Source organism: Lonchura striata, chromosome 6 (genome assembly GCF_050655825.1).
Source record: "Lonchura striata isolate lonStrDom1 chromosome 6, ASM5065582v1, whole genome shotgun sequence".
Lineage (NCBI taxonomy): Eukaryota > Metazoa > Chordata > Aves > Passeriformes > Estrildidae > Lonchura > Lonchura striata.
This window is the reverse complement of record NC_140708.1, coordinates 4,286,123-4,304,756: the sequence shown is the minus strand read 5'-3', so window position 1 is coordinate 4,304,756 and position 18,634 is coordinate 4,286,123. Positions and strand designations below refer to the sequence as shown.

Sequence of the window (18,634 nt, the reverse complement as noted above, 5' to 3'; positions counted from 1 at the left end):
TGAGGGGAAGTTGCCTTGCTGCTTCTCTTTCCATCCTCTATGACAAGAATTGGGAAGAAAAAAGCTAGAATAAACAAATTTTTCTGACTTAAATGATGGTGTATTGCTAGAGATAACACCAAAATCCATACTAGTATTATTATATGAACATTTCAGGCAGATAAGACCAACACTTACTGTCACTGTGTGGGTGACAAAGGAACATCTTCTGGGAGCCCAAGAGATCCCCTTGGAAGTTGTCTTTTCACCAAGTCCAGCATATAATAGGTACCCAAACTTGTTTAATTATTATCTTTAGGAGGTAATAAATGAGGCAAGTTGTGTATCAGGTCATTGCCATTGTCATTCAGCCAAGTTTATGCTGCCAAAGCCAGAGATTTGGTAACATCAGGGAAGGCACAAAGGTCCAGAGGGACTGGATGAATTCACAGATCTTGTGGCTGAAGAAATAGTTTTTGCCTCTGAAAAACAATAATTAAATTATGTTTTCCAGAGCTGTTCTTCACAAGTAAAGTATGCCCTTTATTAGATGTTTCCTCATAAATCTATTCAGCCAAAATAAGGGCTTGTTCCAGCTTTGAAACTCCAGCGGGTGCGTATCTTCCGAAATCATCCGAAATGCTCGGAGCACAAATTCTTTTTCTATCCTGCAAAGAATCTCTTGCAGATAGTTTCTCCTCTTTAATTATAGATTGCATGAAGCAACAGAAGCACGAAAAGACTTAAATTGGGAATTAAGATCTATTTTTCTTCCAGCTTGGAATTCTCTACTTGAAGTAAGTGTATTCCTCTCTTCTTTTGGAGGCACCCTGTGGCTTTAGCTACAGGGGATTTTGGATTGGATTTTGATCACTGTGGCCTCAGCTTCTCCTTTTTGCCTCAAAACCCAACGTAAACACCCAGCAGGAAGGAAAGGCTCTCCACCCTCCTCTGGAGGGATGCTCTGGCAGCAGAACACAGGAGAGTGGTGCCTCACCAGAAATGGCTGCAGCAGGACCATCTCCAAGGGGTTCCCCATCTCCCTACTCTGGATCTTCATCCTGGCACCCAGCAGCCCCACCTCCTCCCACCCTGCAGTGGAGGTAAGCAGGGCATTTTCCCAAATGGTGATCCTTTCCTACCGTTCTGGGCATTGTTGTGCTGATGTGCTGGGAACAAAACTCCAACTGAGGTCCTCCCAAGAAGACCAAAACCAGGATCCTAACTCCCAACAGGAAGCTTGCAAGCTGGCATGTTGTTTTCCTGCTTGCCTTTTCCCTCATGCTCTGGCCTGTATGGTAGCTTGGATGACAAGTTCCTCAAGGCAGGAATTACCTCTTGGGAAAGGTTTTGGGTTGCTTAGCATAACCCGAAGAGCTGCTGTGCCCCACGGCAGCAAAACCCCAGCACAACCAGCACAGCTGGTGTTACTGGTGGTCAGCACAACCCCCTCCCTGGAGCTGGCCTTGGATCCCGTCCAGAAGAAAGAATTAGCTGTACACAGCAAATGGAAACAGGAGGTTTGTTCCTCTGTGCTGATGCCCCATCCCTGGAAGTGTCCAGGGACAGGTTAGATGGGGCTTGGAGCAATCTGGGATAGTGGAAAGTGTCCCTGCCTGTGGCAAAGGGGTGGAGCAAGATGATCTTGAAAGTCACTTCCAATCCAAACCATTCCACGGTTCTATGATGTGGAAAGCCCTGTGCTGGGTTTGTTGAGTTCTGTTGAGGTTTTTATGGGAGTACTGGATTTATTTGCCCCTTGTCAGGGTGGTGAGGAGGAGGAGCCTGAGGAAGCACAGCATGTATTGAACTGTGGGGTTCCAGCTCTGGAGCTGTGGTGATGCCCTTTGGAAAACCCAGGGAGTGTGGGTTTTCCTTGGAGAGCCAGCAAGATTGTATCCAGGAGCAAGGCCAGCACCTCCTTCCAACTGTTTCCCCCTAAAAACAGGAGGAGAGGGAAGAAATAAAAATTAAATGGGATCCTGGAATGGTTTGGGTTGGAAGGGACCTTAAAACTCGTCTTATTGTCCATGGCCAGGGACACCTTCCACTATCCCAGGTTGCTCCAAGTCCCATCCAACCTGGCCTTGGACACTGCCAGGGATGGGGCATCTTCAGTTGGTCCGTTAGGGAATTTTCCGCATTTGGAAAACATCCCAGATGTTTCCAAACGGGATGTTTACCTCCAGCTCACGCGAAGGCAGCGCCCTAAGCTGGGAGACGACTTGGCCGTCCCTATGGAGCATCTCCCTCCGCGCGGGGTCCCGCTGCGGAGGGGCCGGGAGGTGGGACTGGGGGAGAGGGGCAGAGCTGGGGGGGCTCCCCGGCCGCCGGCGCATCTCGCCTTTGTTCGGGCAGCGCTGAAGCCCGGCGGCCGCGGGGCGGGGAGGGATGGGGAGGAGGGATGGTGGGAGGGAGGAAAGGAAGGAGGAAGGGCTGCCCGAAAAGGCTTTTTTTTTTTTTTAAATCTCCAAGAAAAGAACGATCCACAGGCAACGCGAGAACTTTCCCCCCCCACCCCCCACCCCTACCCCACCCCGCGTATTTAATAAGAAAACTATGTTTAAAAAATTTTAACAATTCAAAAAGATTAAATTCAAACCAGCCCGACCTCCCACCCCCTGGCTCAGACCCGGCCCCCTGCCCGCCCCACGCCGCTCGGGAGGCGGCAGAAGCGGCGGCGGCGGCGGGAGCGCCGGCGGCCCCGGCGGCGGCGGCGGGGGGAGGCGGTCGCCGGGCGCCGCCCGCCCCGCATCCCGCATCCCGCCGGCCCCGCATCCCGCCGCCGGCCCCAAATGGATTATCTGCGGCTGGTGCTCTCCTGCCTCGTCCCCCTGCACGGCTGCCTGGCCGCCGGCAGCGCCCCAGGTACGGTCGCTGCCCCGCGGGATGGGTGCCCGGGCTGGAAGGGGTGGGGGGGCCGACAGACGGCTGCGCCCCGGAGGATGGGGAGAAGGGAGAGGGAATCCGCTGGTGGGGGTTAGGTTTCAGTGGGAACTGGGGGAGATGGAGGCTGGGCGAGAAATAGCTGGCGCGTTTGGCGTGCGAGGGAACGTCAGCCCGAGTTCCTTCTGCTACGTTGGACGCACCCGCTTAAAACTACAAAGCGGAGCTGGGTCGGGACGGAAAAGCAGCCGTCGGGTTTATGGAGCCCCGGCGGTGCTCGCCAAAGGCTCCCTCGGTTGCGTCGGGCCCCGCGATGCCGGCGCCCGAGCGGGATGCTCCGTGCTCCGGCCCTTTCCCTCGCGCTGTCTCCGCAGAGCTCCTCCTGTCCGGCAAACTCAGCGAGTATGGAGTGATCGTCCCCTTCAGCACCGACTGCCGGGGTCGCTTCCTGTCGCACGTGGTGTCCGGCGACGCGGCGGCGGGGCTTGGCCAGCCCGCCTGTCCCCCGGAGCCGTCCCGGTCCCGGTGCCGGTCCCGGTGCCGGTCCCGCCGCCGCGTCCCCCGCAGCCCCGCGCCCGGGTCCCCCCCGCGCCGCCTGCTCTACTTCAACGTCACGGTGTTCGGGACGGAGCTGCATCTCCGGCTGCGGCCCAACAGCCGCCTGGTGCCGCCGGGAGCCGTGGCGGAGTGGCAGGAGGATTTCGAGGTGCTTTTCCGCGAACCCCTTCAGCAGCGGTGCCTTTTCACCGGTGACATCTCCGGGATGCCTGGAGCTGCCGTGGCCATCAGCAACTGCGACGGACTGGTAAGCTGGAGGCTGGTGGGGTGCTGTGCTGGTTTTGGTTTGTTAATTTGAGATTTTGTTAGTTTTGAGGTCAGTGTGCTAATGGGTGTGGTGGGTTTTAGTGTTGGATAATCACTAGTGTACTTACCTTTTGCTGCAAGGTAGGATTAGGAGAACGGTAAAGTAGGCTCAAAACTTTAAAAGGGTATACAGAAAAAATTATTAACAGTAACTGAAAGAAAGAGTAATAAAAATGAGAACAAAACCTTCAGAATACTTCTTTTCACAACATTTTCTTCTCACTGACAATGTAAAGAAACAAAATGTAAAATTATCACTTCCCTAAATGCCTCCCATGCAAAACTACCACAGGTGCTTTGTGCGTGCTGCCTATATTTTGGTGTGGTTTCCTCTTGAGAGATTTATCCTGGTGCCCTGAAACCCAATCTTTTGGTGATGCTATAGGTGTCTGTGCCATCTGTTGCCCTTTAGGCCTTGACAGCAGCAGGTCCCCTTTCCCCACGTGGCCCTGGGTGTAACCTACCTGCTCCATCAGAGTGGTCTGTGCACCAATATTTATTTAAAAGGCTTGGAGAAATTGCCAGTCCTGTGCCTGAGCTGCCTCCTCCCCAGATTCTGTTAACCCCACGGGCTGTGCCCAGCCTCTGGGGCAGGAACACACACTCATGGTGATACTGTTCCATCCTTGCCCACCCGTGTTTTTCCATGGGACTGCTCCAGAACTTTTCCTCTGCATTTCCCACCTCTTGAATGGTGCCGTGTGAGCTTGAGCACTTCGTGAAATCACTGTTAGCTGCAGTCTGGCTCCCACCAGGCATCTTTTTATAGGAGGGTGTCTTTTTTTTTTTTGTTTGTTTTCCTAATCACTCAGGGGCTCAGAGGCTCTTGGCTTTCTGAGCACAGGTCAGCATCAGTAACTTGCTGCCACAGCGCTTTAATTCCTTTAAATGGCTCTGTTACCTCATTATCCCCAGCATCTGCTCTGCCTGTGGGTTCCCTATCTTTGATACACTTGGGGAAGCGCTTATTTTTTAATACCCTTGGCCCGTTGCCCTTCAGATTTCCTTTGAGCCAATTTAAATCTTGTTTTAAGTGTCAGAGTTAGCTGTTTTCTCCTGGTACCACTTAAACTTTACTGCCAGGTTAGAAGAAATGCATTATTTAGTGCCTTTAAAAAAATTTTTTTTTTATGTATTTCTTTTTTAGTTACTTTATTCTGGAAGCTCCTTAAGCCAATTTTGGCCACCGGCACAAACAATCTGGCATTCCTTTCTTTTTATACAGCGCCTGATTCTATTGTACAAGCAGAAATGACAGAGCAGCACAGCTAGAAAAATGTATTTCGCCTACATATAGGAACTAAATTTTTTTAGCACATAATCCACACCTTTTGAAGCATCCTTTTGGGAATGGGCTGAGGCTGTGGACTTGCAGACATTTCTCCGGGACACGGATTGCTCTGGGACTGGCCAATCTGGGCAGGCTTAGAAGCTTTAAAGGCATTTCCTACAGACCCAGCAGGTAGTGCTGGGTCTGGAACAGAGAACAGGGCTTGAAGCGTGCAGATTCCGTGGCAGATCTTATTCCCTTTGGCATCATGAGCAGGAGGATGCTGGAGGTGCTCAGCAGCTGATCCGTGTCCTGCTGTGGCACAGCTTTGGGGATTTTCTTCCCCAGAGCCCATTGTATTGTTAGTGTCAATCCCAAGCAGGCTTTAATTTAACTTTTCCAGGCTTTCCTAGGCTTTAGCCCCAAGTTTTCCCATCTCAGCCCCTTGCACACCTTGTTGGTTTGTCATTCTTTTTGCCCTTGTTCCAGCTGGGTTAGGATGTAGCGTGTACCAGAGGATGCTTTTCCATGTGGATTTCTGCAGTCATATCCTGCCATTTGTGGATAAACCCACTCTTTTAAGCCCATATAAAGGAAGAAGTGGCTTTTCCCCCAGGACAAGGAATTTTTTTTTCTATTTTCTGCAATAAATTTATTGCTTGGTGGCCAACAAATCAATATCCTGGCATCCACCAGGAATTTCCAGAGCTGGTCTGGTGAAGGACATGAGGTTGAGAAAACAGGCAGGTGCTTGGCTCTCTTGCCTTTATGATAGAGTTGCTTTCTTTTTTCCATGGGTTTTCTGGCTTGGGCTTAAGTGAATCTGACATCTTCAGTCTGCTCAAGATCCACCTACTTTGAGGGAGCGGGGAGATCAAGAGGTTTCCCAAAATGCAGTGAAAAGATCTTGATTTAGGAAACAGAGCAAGAAATGGAACCAAAACCTGGTTGTAGGTGTGGATGGGATGGGAGGATGATGTTTATGACCTGAGAAGCAGCAGAGCATCTGGGAGGGATGTACGTGGTCAGGAACGTTGCTGATGGGCTGGAGGAAACTCTTCCATAAGCAAGGACCCTGGAATTCCTGTGAACTTTTGCTGGAAGTTGCCCACGAGCGTCGGAAGGGGACTGTAGCTTTTGCATCCCAGTATAGCACACGTGGGAGGCGCAGGGCTGCACTTGGCTGCCGGCTCCTGGCCAGAGGAAGAGCTCTGGGATGCTGTGGATGAGGGCTGTGTACACAAAGAGATTAGGCTGTGTATAAACAGAGAATGAGATTATAAATAACAGGGGGGGAGTGGAGGAGAGGAAGAAAAAAACCCCAAAACCCGATCCCAGCTCCTGAAAAAGAGAATCCACCCAAAGTCTTTCCTAAATCCATATTTAGCCATGTAGGCGAGCCGATCCTTTTTCCAGATGCCAAAGCTGCAGCACCTTCCACGGCTGCCATTCGCTGTGGGCATCCACCTGTGGGAATCTGGCCTTGCCTTTTTTGCAAGGGTGTCTCGTACCGGGGTGGGAAGGTGCTGTCACCCATAACGTAATTTCAAAGCTGATCTAAGCCCCCAAATTCCTGACTGGCAAAGCAGCGTTAGCAGAAATCTCCGCCGGCGGACACGTCTCGCTGCAGTGAAGGCATCCCACATTTTTCCCTGCTGGCTTTAGCAGCGTGTGGTCGACCTTGCTTCCTTCCTGCTTTGCTGGTTGCAGGGGTGGGTGAAGGATTATCACCCACACAGACATCATATTTGTGTGCCTGGCTTTTCCCTGGGGTGATTTGCCCTAGTGCTGCAAACCGTAGAGGCAGCGTTTTCCATCCCCCTGGCGCTGGCTTGCTTCAGATGGTGGCAGCAGATAAGCAGAACACAAAAGCCCTCAGAAAAAGTAATTAATAGGGAGCAGAGGGAGAAACAGCCCCCCAGAATGATACCCCACTGAAAAAATGATGGCTTGGTCTTTCAGGATTTTCCTTGCAGTTCCTGAGCTGTAGCATTAATTTTGGGGAGAAAAAGGGTGTGAGATGTCCCGTTAGTCATATAGATCCCTCTGGCCTCAGCTGGTGTGGGTGCTATATGGATATGAGGGCTTTTCTCCCAGGTGATAATCCCAAGTTTTGACAGTGAGATGCAAACCAGGCCCTGTTTGGGCTGAAAACCCAATTAAGTAATTAGTGCTGAGTGTGTCTTCATGTCCTCATTCCACCAGGAGCTACATTTGAGACTTGGCTCGGGTCACCTGGAAAAGCCTGACCTGTAGCCACCCCAAAAACCTCTCATCTTGGCACGAAGAGCAGGGAAAAGGAGTCAAGGAAGGCAAAGTGTTGGGGCTGAAAAGCCTGTGCTGCAGAGAAGCATGAAAATAGTGATGGAGCACCTCTGGACCATGCCTGATGCCCCTGGGTGAAGGGGGAGCACTGTTATCCATGGTGTCTGTGTTCACACTGCCTGGTTTTCTGGGAATTTTTCTCCAAATTGTGTGTAAATCTTACAAGAAATATACATACTATGCACGCAGTTGGATTTCCCCCTCCTGTTAGCTTCCCTGGTCAGGTACAGCAGCTTTATTAATTTTTCCACATCTCAGCTGTATTAATTGTCAGAATTTCCTGAACTCCTGGGGGAGTTCCTTACTCAGGGTCCTCGAGAGTCCCCCTTAGTGAGGCAGGAGTTCATCTCAGCCTTAGCCTGGGGAGGCACAGGAGAGCTGGGGAAGACACTTTACCCTCTGTGAGCTAGCAGGAGTGAGTTTGGTGTATGTTTCCCTCTTTCCAGTGGAATTCTCTTTAAAGGGCCATTTTCTAATTGGGGAGTACCTTCTCTGAGAGCTGCAGACAGCATCTCATGTTAGGAAAAACAGTGGTAATAGTTGCCCCAATTGATTTAATTTGATTTAGTATTATTAAACCAAATTAAAATCAAGGGTGGGAAGCATATGGCTAATTGATCCCTGAGGATGGGATTCAACTCTTGGAAAAAGCCCAAAAAAAACCGAGTGGAACTTTTTGGGTGGCATCTGACCTTTTCTGCTGCTTCTCTACTGTTACAACCCTCCCAAAATGCTGAAATACAACCTGAGCGGCTCCTCTTTGTGAGCAGGCAGGTTGGCGCATGCCTCTTGCAATGATGTTTTTTGGGTTGTTTTGTTTTTTTAATTTAGTTTTGTGCATGCTAGGGTGACTGCTGCAGCTTCTGTTCCATTTCTTGGGCTGCTCTGATCAGCAGAAATCCCTGTGTTGTCCCCTTTGCCGTCAGTCATCCCCGGAATCGGCAGCGCGTTGCATCCTGCCTTTGGGAGAAAGTCTGGGCTGCTTTATTCCTTGAGTCAGATATAATTAATCACGACCTGCAGAGCAGCTCAAACCCAAGTGGACTGTGGCTTGGGACCAGGCTCTTTCATGTTTTAATCCAGCCTTGCCCCGGCGCGGCGGCACAGCTTTCCTCCAGCTGCCTGACTCAGCAAGTCCCGGCTTTGGCCCTAAACCCATAAACCGGCTTTGGGGTGCCTGGTCCCAAACAGAACTCCCCGTGGCAGGGCTGGGAGGGGGTAGTGATGTCCCAGAAGAGGTCCTCCTGGGGCAGGGGCGGCTTCTGCTCCTTCTCTTATTGTATAACAAAGAACAATGTTTCAGAGCTGGAAATCAGGAGAATTTCTTCATGGAAGGGGTTGTCAGGCCCTGACGCAGCTTGTATTCCCCATCCCTGGAGGGATTGAAGAGATGTGTAAATGTGGCACTTGGGGATGTGGTTTAGTGGTGGCCTTGGCAGTGCTGGGTCAGTGGTTGAACTTGATGATCTTGGAGAGCTTTTCCAACCTAAAGGATTCCGTGTTTCTGTTCCCTGCCCCATCATTGTGGCCTCGCCCAACCATCACTGAACCTGACTGGTGGTTTGACTCCCTGGCTTGTTCTCTGCCTCATCACCACCACCCTGCCTGGTGCTCCTGGTTAAACCTGGCTGTGTTCTTCATCTCCTTGAGGAGATGAAGGGTGGGGGCACAACCCCTGGCTGCCCTGGTTTGACCTGTTCTTCCTGTGGGAAGAACCTGAGATATGTGTGTCAGGCAAGGACTTGGACTCCTCAGGAAGGAGGTATAACAAAACCAGCCAAAAGCCCACTTTGCAGTGGAGTTAAGCAGTTAATAATACCCAAGTGGAGCAGGAAATTTGGTGGAATCCAACAGAGCCATTGCCTGATGAACCCAATGGGATGTGAACACGAAGGGGACCCAAAGAGCCAGGTGGGTTTGGGAGAGCCACAGCCTCTGTCCAAAATACAGCTCTGTAAATATTTTACTTCTCTTTTATTTGATGAGACCCATTCCAACACCCCAACATGGGGACTCCAGTAGGTTTTGCTCCAAGAACAGATCCGTATGTTCTGCTGGTGCTTTCCAGGCAGCTCTTCAACAGTGGGCAGCTCTGGAGCAAGGAGCACACGTGTGCGCCATGCAGGGAGCTGGGAAGAATGCCGAGCTGGGGGGGCTGCCCGTGGGAGAGAAGCCAAATCCTGGTGATCCTTTGCCTTGCCCGAGGTCTGAGCTGGCCGGCGCTGCGGGGTGTGAGCGCTCAGGCTGATGTAAGGGGGATTTGATGGGAGCTTGGTGTTAATTAGGAGCAGGTTGGTAGTCAGGACAACATTTCCAGCGATGTTTGCCCTGTCATTCATCTTCCCTGTGTTTGGGAGGTGAAGTTGTAATGCTTTCCAGCTTCTGCTCCAACAGGATTCCCCTATGTTAATTCCCAAGTACTTCATGGGGCAGAGGGAATGGTTTCTCTTTCTTCCTTCTTGTTGCAGCTCGTAGTGTCAGTGAAATGGCAGATACCCTAAAGGCACTGTGGGAATGGAATGGGAAGGGTTCAGGGGGATTCAGGAGTGTCTTGGGAGCCCCTTCAGCCTTGTATCCCTGAGTTCAGGGTCCAGCACAACTCATGGATGAGACAGAACAGAGTTTCGTAGCCATATAAAGACACAAATTGAATTGCAGCCAGGTTGTTTTTTTTTTGTTGGTCGGTTTTTCCCTACAGTTTTTTTTCCCCATCTACAGGGGAAATTAAGGGTTTTCATAGATTAATATGGTATTAGAACCATCCTGGTGTCATGGAGTAGGATCACAACAAGATTATTTGGGATGCCTTTCCCCTTTGTGCATGCTTGTGCATGCGTCAATCTTTAACAAGTATACTGAGTGCGTGTGTCCCCCTACACTTATATAAAACCACATAATTTTTCTCCACTTTTCCTTGTTTCTTTGTGGAATCCAGGCTGGCCTGATTCGGACAGACAGCAACGAGTTTTTCATTGAGCCCCTGGAGAGGGGCCAGCAGGACACAGAGGAGCACGGGAGGGCCCACGTGGTCTATCGGCGCTCAGCCATCCGGCAGGATGGCGCCGAGCCGCGCCACGACCTCCATCCTGAAGGTAGGGGCTGCTGGAATCCAGTCTTTCCCAGCAACTGGTAATAAATATTTCACGTGGGGAGAGGATTTCTCCTCCCACGAGCCCTTGTGCAGCTCAGTTTAACTGCTAAAGTCAAGAAGAAGGACAGGAAATGCTGAGCTGGAGGCGCTGCAGTCTTGCTTTGATCACCTGTGTTGTGAGAATGTTGAGGCACTGGAAGTTGTTGTCCAGAGAAGTTGTGGACAACTTGAAACACTCTGAAAGTGTCCAAGGCCAGGCTGGATGAGGCTTGGAGCAACCTGGGCTAGTGGAAGGTGTCCCTGCCCATGGTAGGGTCTGGAACAGGATGATCTCTAAGGTCCCTTCCAACTCAAACCATTCTGTGATGATTCTATGAAACGTGGCCTTGATTTAACTTTTTCACTGATCATAGAATCATTTAGTATGGAAAAAACCTTTAAGGTTCTCGAGTCCAATCATTAACATGTCTTTTAGTGTTGGTCTTCACAGTTCAGAGCCATTTCCCCACCACAGAGTGAGCTGGACCAGCAACCAGCTGGAGCTCAATATCCCGTTAGAGTCAAATCTTGTATCTGGTTTTCTACTGAATTTCTACTTCTGTGGAGCGTCACCCTAGTGTCAGATCACCTCAAAGGCTCTTTCTTTTCCTGCCCAGTGCCCGGCGTGCAGGTGGGTGAGCTCCCAAATTCCCTGGAGCTGATGGCGGGGCGGCTGGGGGACGCGGAGCGCAAGCGGCGCCACGCCAGGAAGGATGACTACAACATCGAGGTGCTGCTGGCCGTGGATGACTCCATCGTGCGCTTCCATGGCAAGGAGCACGTCCAGAACTACGTCCTCACCCTCATGAACATAGTAAGGCTCAGCTCTGGGCGATGGGGATCCCACCCATCCCTGGGTTTCGTGCTCTTCTGATGCTGCAAATTTGTTGTCCTGGGTAAAGAAATGGGTTTGGGAGGGGGAGCAGTGCTGCAGGAAGGGCTGTGCCTTCACACAGCTGGCTCTGGTGTTTAATAGCTGTGGGAATTGGAGGGATGGAAAGCAGAGCCCTTTGTTCAGACCCAATGGCAGGGTCTGGCATGTTGGCGCTGTCACTGTCTGTCACCTGAGTCCAGAGGTTTCTCCTGGCTGAGAATGTTTCCTCCTCATCACTGAAGTCTCAGCAAATGCTAGAGAAGAGAATGGTCATGGCTTCCTTAGTTAGAAATTACGATAGCTGTAATTTGTTTTGCAGTGATTATGTTCATGATTTATTCTGAATACTATTTGTTCATAGAGAAAATATTTTTATAGCTTTCTAGAAGCTTTTTGGAAACCTGTGCACCTGGATAACCATTCAGGATATGTTTGAAAAGGAGTTTAGAGCAGCTTTACAGTTCCTGCACCCTTCCTCACTCCGAGGCACTGGGCAGCCTGTGCTGGTTCCCCTTTTATTCCTTTCTAAGATAAAAACATCCATATTCCCTGAGTCCTGAGAGATGTGGAAGGATCAATATTTATTCATCCAGTCATCTTGGGGGAGGTTTGCTCTTCCAGCACCTGAATGTCTGCAAATAAGGTCTATGCTCAAGGATCTCTTTCTCTCTCCCAGTTTTGTTTTGTTTTCCATGCTTTATCCTCACCTCTATTTATTTATTTTTCTTTAAGTGTTCTTTGACACAGTGGTGAAAAATGTTCAAAAAGCTCCACCAGCTCTGGAATGGCCAGGTTATAAAGATGCTTTTGGGTGCTTGGTTGTTGGTTTGGGCATTATTTCTGCCATATGGCTGGCAACGAAGGGGAAATGATAAACATGGTGGGGAAGGATTTGTGGCATTAAGGGTGATGGGGTGAAGGATGAGTGAAGTGGCTGGTCCTGAATAGGGAAAATGGTGAGGAAGCACACATCTTCATCACAATGTTTTATTCTCTGGCACGTTATCCCAATGCCTGTCGTCTGATGCTCTCAGCATCCCTTAAATTCACTTTCCAAGCATTTCTCCCCTTGGTGTATTAAATCCTCCTGCTGGGGGAAGCCACAGAGTTCCCTGCTCTGCTCTCTGGCTCTTCCCACGTTACGGGGGTCGGAGATGAGGTCATTTTTCCTTTCCGATCCCGGGCGGGGGGAAGGGGGCCCGGGATGGCCAGTTTGAGCGCCCGGGAATTGTCGGCTCTAATCAAAAGGTCGGTTTCAGGCGCATTTCATGGTTCCTACCCCGCGGACAGGACTTTTCAGGGAGTGAATGCGCGGGATGCTGCGCTGGGAGAAGGGAGGACCCGCTGCCTATTCAATTAAAGGCAGCGCTGGAGACTTTAATGGAGAGGAGGGGGGGAGCCCCAGGATAATACAGGCAACAAATACTTCTCCCCAAGTATTATTTCCTTCTATATATTCTCCCCCCACCCACCCACCCCCTTCCCCTTCTTTCTTTCTGGCTTTTAGTGCGTTCTCTTTCCAGCTTTGCCGTGACCTCCGTCCGCCTCCTCTTCCCTTGGCGCCGCCTCGTTTCCTTAGCGGCTCAAATTGCCTTAAAACACCCGATTCAGCAGAAAAAAAGAGTCCTGCTTTCTGGCCTGGGTGGCAGAGGGAGGGAGAGAGGAGGATGCTGGGGGGCTGGCGGGGAGGAGCCTGCTGGGACCACACAGCTGAACATTAATCCCATTAGATGGAGGCAAAGGGAAGAAGGATGAGAGGCTTGGCCAGCCCTCTAACAACGAAAGGACTTAACGAGCTGGGCTGGAGTACGTCAGGGAGCCAACTGGGAAAGTTTCCTGTCTAGGAGCTCTCTTATCAAGATATATCCCAAGGAAAGAGGGCAACGAGTTTGGAAGCAACGATAAACTTCCCTGGCTTTTCCTGAGGTCTCCGCTGAGTGCCGAGGGAGCAGTGGGACATGAATCCCTTCCCAGCGCTGCTGTAGGTAGGGTCCCGGGGCTCTTCCCAAGACACAAAACCCTTTATTAGGAACTCAGTGTCGGCTGAAGCTTGGTGATAAATGATTTGTCACGGAGGAGGTTTTTCATGAAAAGAAACAAACCCTGCAGCCCTTATTTCATTGCCAGAAATGTGGATGCTTTTCAGTAAAGGGCTCTGTGTCCATCCCAGGGAACTGAAATGAGGATGACTGCTCCTTTTGTGCACCTAAGAGCTTCCCTGCAGGCAGGCTGCCTTCCCTGCTAGCTTCCAGCCTGCATTCCCAGCCTGCCCTTTCCTTCTTGGCTCAGATGCTGCCCAGGAATTTGGGGTCAGGTTGGAGCGAGTGGGAAAGGCACAACTGCCCCTCTGCCATCAGTTGCTGAGTGTATCTCTGCTCTGAGCTGGGCATTGCTGTGTCCACCTAACCAAAAACTGGTCTGTTGGGCTCTTGGGATGAATGTTTGGTGATGTGGTGGCTCTGCAAAGCTCTCTTGCTTGCTGCCTGTGGCAGGGATTGTGATGTTGTTAGAAGGAAAATTTGGATCCCACAGCCATGGTGGCTGCTGAGATCAAGGGCTGGGAACCAGGAGGGGATCCAGCACCCTGGAAAAGGAAGAGGAGAGGAAATATTCAGTGTTTGGCTCTGCTTTCCAGTCTCTTGCTTTCAGGGAGTTGGGCTTCTTGGTTTTCTCCACAAGACTTCCCACTGCTCATCCCTGATCCTTCAAGTCTTAGGGTGGCTCCACTTGGAGGGGAGAAGCCAAGCTATGGCTATGTTAAACCTGGCCCTGGCCTCAATTGGGTTCCTGGGCTTTTGTCTGATATTGCCCATGATTTGGCTAAGGATGCAAAGGTTCTTGGTGTTTTCTCATTGTTTCGGGTTACTAGGGAAACCCTATGAGTCAGAGCCCTCTCCAGGCTGGGACTTGCCTGGCTCCAGCTGAAATTATTGTTCCCAAGGGCAGAGCAACAAAGAGTGCTACTGAGACCCCACAGAAGAGAAGGTTTGGGAACAAAAATTAAACCTTCAGCTTTAATTTTAACCTGTGTGTGTTTTTTTCTTAGGTGAGGGGTTTATGAGCCACTTCCTTGCTAACTGATATTAACAAAAATACCTCTGATATTTCTCATGCGTCCATGCACTTTTCCCTGTATAGAGAATGTATGTTATGTGTATGTTTGGGACAACATGCCTTGTTCTTTAGAGTGCTCTGATCAAATCTAGACTTGCTCTGCAGAACAAGTCTCCCCTTCCTCTGTTCCTCCCCACAGATAATGTGGGTCAGCCCTCACAGAGGTGAAGGTGACACTGTGCATTATGCAAGCTTAAAAATGCACTAAGGGGGATTTTCCCCTCCCTTCCTAACCCCCCAGTCCCAGCAAAGAGGTTCAGAGTGAATCCACCGGCATGAAAACCGAGCGAGGGAATAAAAGAAAGGAGTTTGAAGATGACTTGGCTGTTCCGAGTAAGCGATCCTGGCATTTTGAAATGTCAGCTATTCTGCTGGTTTGGCAAATTCTTCTTGTGTCTCTCCCTTTGTTTTCTTTCCCTGAAGAACAGCGAGGTCTAGACCTCACTGCCAGTGCGGTTTTGCTGTCGGGATCGTGCGTCTGGGGCTGCAGACTCGGGGCTGGCCAGAGGTTTGCAGGGATTTAGGGAGGCAGCCTGCCCTGCTCCCAGGTTGTAACATTCCTTTCACCATAAAGCAATGCCACTGCCTCCTTGCTGTTGCAGGGTTTGGGGGGAGTCCTATGGGGTAGTTGTTCCTGCTGGTTTGTCCTTAAATTACAGTGAGCCTTAAGGGCTGGGCTGTTTATAGGTGGGAAGATTCCATTTTAAATGAAAGAGGAGAGCATTTCTTCCCAGTTGATGGTATGAAGCAGGCTGAGCATGGATGAGAGGGATAAGATCTTTATCCCATGGCTTCAGGGATATTTTTTTTTCATATAAAAATAAGTATTTTTTACTGGAGCCCTTTGCTGAACAGATATTTTTGGGGAAGGGGTTTTTCTGAAGACACTGACTTGCTTAATGGCATGTGCAGAGGGCAGGGGGAGTTGTGCCAAGCCTGAAAACTGCTCTCCAGGTGAATTTCCATTTCCAAGGTGATGCTCAATCCCTGCAGTTCCATCGCCACTTCTTCCACAGGCACTGGAGCACTTGGGGCCCTGCTGATGTTCCCCCCTGCCCCAAAATTTGGGGCCTGCAGGGTTGCAGCCCTTGCAGCAGCCAGCACTAAGTCCTTTTGATATGATTCTTTCCCCCCTCCCAATCAGTAATTTATATCTGGCTGTGAAGGGAAGTCTGTAGCCTTGGGCAGTTTGGTTCCACATCTGCTTTCTGAATTAACCTTAAAGGTTGCTGCTGAGCTGGTATCATTTAGGTGCAGATCCCTGCCTAAACCCTGGACTAAACAGGGGCTGGGCTTTAGGTTAACTCTTCATTTCAGAGGCTGAAATGGAGTCCCAGGGAGGGCTGAAATGGAGTACCACACTGAGGGAATACCAGGCGAGCTGGAGGAGAATGGATTTAGCACTGCTTTATAAGGAAGATTTATGGAATTAAATCCCATCTTGGAATAATACAGCAGGATCTACTGAGCATCCTGCCAAAATATCCTGTGCACCTGGGAAGGGAGAGGTCTGTGCTGCTCCACGTGATGCTCCCAGTCACAGCAAGGTCAGGTTGTGGCTGGTTGGGAGGTCCCTAAGGCAGGAACATGGTTCATCCTGATGGATTGAGGGGTCCTCAGGAGCAGGCAGCAAGCAGCAGAGCACTGGTGGATGACCATAAAATCCTAAAATCATGGAATGGTTTGGAAGGTACATGAAAGCTCATCCCATTCCTACCCCCTGCTATTTGCAGGGACACCTTCAACCATCCCAGGTTGGTCCAAGCTCAGTCAAACCTGACCTTGGACACTTCCAGGAATAGGGCAGCCACAGTTTCTCTGGGCAGCCTGTGCCAGGGCCTCACCTCCCTGAGTTCCTTCCCAGTATCCCATCTTACCCTACCCTCTCTCAGTCTGGAGCTCCAGCTTCTGACAAGTGCTGGGGGTGAAGGAAAATGTGTGATGGTTTGGTAAAGTGAAGGAAATGGTTGTGTTTCCTGTCCTGTTCCCCACACCACCCCCCAGGTCCAGCTCTGCATCTCTTCAAGCATGGTTTTAATTTTTCCCTCTCTCCCTGCTTTCCCACCCTGCCATATTACCAATATTTTTGTAATCAAACTAATGACGTGGGATTGTTCCCGAATGCCAAAGCCTCCTCCATCCTAAAACCCAGCCTGACATCCCTGGGGAGTTGCAGCTCCTTGCTGGGCTGGATCCTTCATACCTCAGTGGGTCTGGAGGCCTGAGTAATGTTTGCAGCTGCAACACTGCATGACCTTCCACCCTTCTGTGCACATCCCCAAAAAAATAGGGTTGGGATCAGAAAAAATCCATCATATTCTCATTATTCGTACAAAAAGGAGAGGGTGAAGGAGCAACTCGCCCACAGAAAGTAGGGATGAACTGAGGGTGGGTTGACCAGTGAGTTATTTTTCCACACTGATAGATAAAATACCCCGCGGCTCTTGCAGCTTCTACATCCAAAGGGATGCATTAATGAGGAGGGACTGGAAGTTTATTGATTAGTTTTAATTTTTTTATAATTGATTTTGCTGCATTCAAGGCTCAGGATCTGCATTACCTCTCTGCATGGCTCGGAGGCATCCCATGGGAGTATTGGTTGTCACAGGGAAAAGGTTAACACTGGGTTTTTGGGTTTAAAACTGGCCTGAGTGGGTATTTCAAATGGAATCCCAGGCTGGAAAATGGGGGGCTTGTAAAACACTGGGGAGAGGCTGACATGGACTTGGGCAGCGGTAAAAGGGTAGTTGTTACCCAGCCTTTGATGTAAAATTGAAAAACACCAAAGGCATGGAGGAAAAAATAGAAAAGATCAATAAATCTGACTTTATAACCTTCATCTAGTCTGGAAGGCTAGAACTGAGGCAAATTAGTCCCCCTTTTGGCAAAGCTTGAAAAGTATATTTTAATTAAAACATGAATTCTAGTCAATATTAAAAATTGTCTTAGTTCAGTCTCTTCAACTTCTGCAGTGAGCCCCCATTTGTGGAACTGTTCATTTGCGAAGCTTTTTAGGAAAAAGAAAGCCCCATTCTCAGAAATCAGGGTGTGTTTCTTCCCTGGGCTGTGTTTTCCCACGTGCTTTGCAGGAGGTGCAGGGTCTCACGTGGGTTTGTGGTTGCCCACTCCATGCCTCTCTCCATGTCACTGGGCTCAGCTCTCAGAGACATTTCCCATCTGGGTGTCCTACTCTCTTGGTAGCATTTAGGAGTAGAATTTGTTTATTCATCCTGGAGGTGCAGAAGGAAGAGGTTGTATCTGGTTATTTCCTTTGCAAGGTCATTTTTAATAGCCGAGGATGGTACAAATCTCACTGACTCATGAGCCCTCCCTGTTCTCTTCATTGTGTTGCCTTCTCCTGAGATTTCTGGAGCCATAGGTCAGATTTGACTCACTGATGTGACTGAGGAAAGCCCTGGCTTTGGGGAGAGGCAAAGTATTGTATCAAAAAGCTGATTTTCCTTTGGATGCTGGAGTCTGGAGCATTTCCATCCCTCTGAAGGATTCATATTCTAAAGAGGCAATGGGTCATTGAGAAATGAGGTGCGGGAAATACAGCCCTTGATGGAAATGGGTGATGTCATTGACCATCTGAGCCATTCCTGGGGAAATTTTGGCTTATTCCAACTTGGCTTGTTGGCTCTGTGCTTGTTACACGTGGGAAAATGGGGGAAAAAATCCTCCCTGCAGTGGGAGGAGAGAGATGAGATCTTTGCACCTGGTCTTGGAAAGCCTGGAAGGGTGTGGAACGTGGGAGCATGGAGGACAGGAGGGGCTTGAGAGCTAGGATAGCCTTAACTTCTTCCCTGTTGGATTTCCCTCCCTTCCTCAGGTGGATGAAATTTATCATGACGAGTCGCTGGGCATCCACATCAACATCGTGCTGGTCAGGATGATCATGGTGGGATATCGTCAGGTAAGTCCAGCAGGAGATGCTCTAATGTTTATTTAGCACTTGGGTAAGCCCAGCCTTGGGAAAACGTGGCAGTTATCGGAGCCCAAATGACAACTGTGCTGAGCAGAGGTTAATTTGAACCTTCCTTAGCCTGGTTTTTGGGGGCTGAGGGCCTGGATACGAGGCCCTCAGGGTGGCTGTGATCTTCTGTTGTGTGCTTGCTCTGGGATGTGGGGAAAACCACAGAGTCCTCCTCAGAGCTCTCTAGATGATGGAGTAAAGGTGGCTTCCCACACT

At 50.0% G+C, this 18,634-nt stretch overlaps 1 protein-coding gene across 4 annotated transcripts in view; it reads left to right on the top strand.

Moving 5' to 3' along the window:
• Positions 1-2,672: 2,672 nt before the first annotated feature.
• ADAMTS14 (ADAM metallopeptidase with thrombospondin type 1 motif 14) overlaps positions 2,673-18,634 on the top strand; it is a 29,957-nt gene continuing 13,995 nt past the window's right edge. For 2 of the 4 annotated variants that reach the window (XM_085583874.1, XM_085583873.1), the window contains exons 1-4: positions 2,980-3,670; positions 10,260-10,416; positions 11,072-11,268; positions 18,275-18,358. In XM_085583874.1, coding sequence (XP_085440000.1) covers positions 3,125-3,670; positions 10,260-10,416; positions 11,072-11,268; positions 18,275-18,358 — 984 coding nt within the window. In that variant the 5' untranslated portion in view covers positions 2,980-3,124. Of the gene's footprint in view, positions 2,848-2,979; positions 3,671-10,259; positions 10,417-11,071; positions 11,269-18,274; positions 18,359-18,634 lie in introns of those variants that run through there. The other 2 variants (XM_085583875.1, XM_031505128.3) reach the window with 2 other exon arrangements.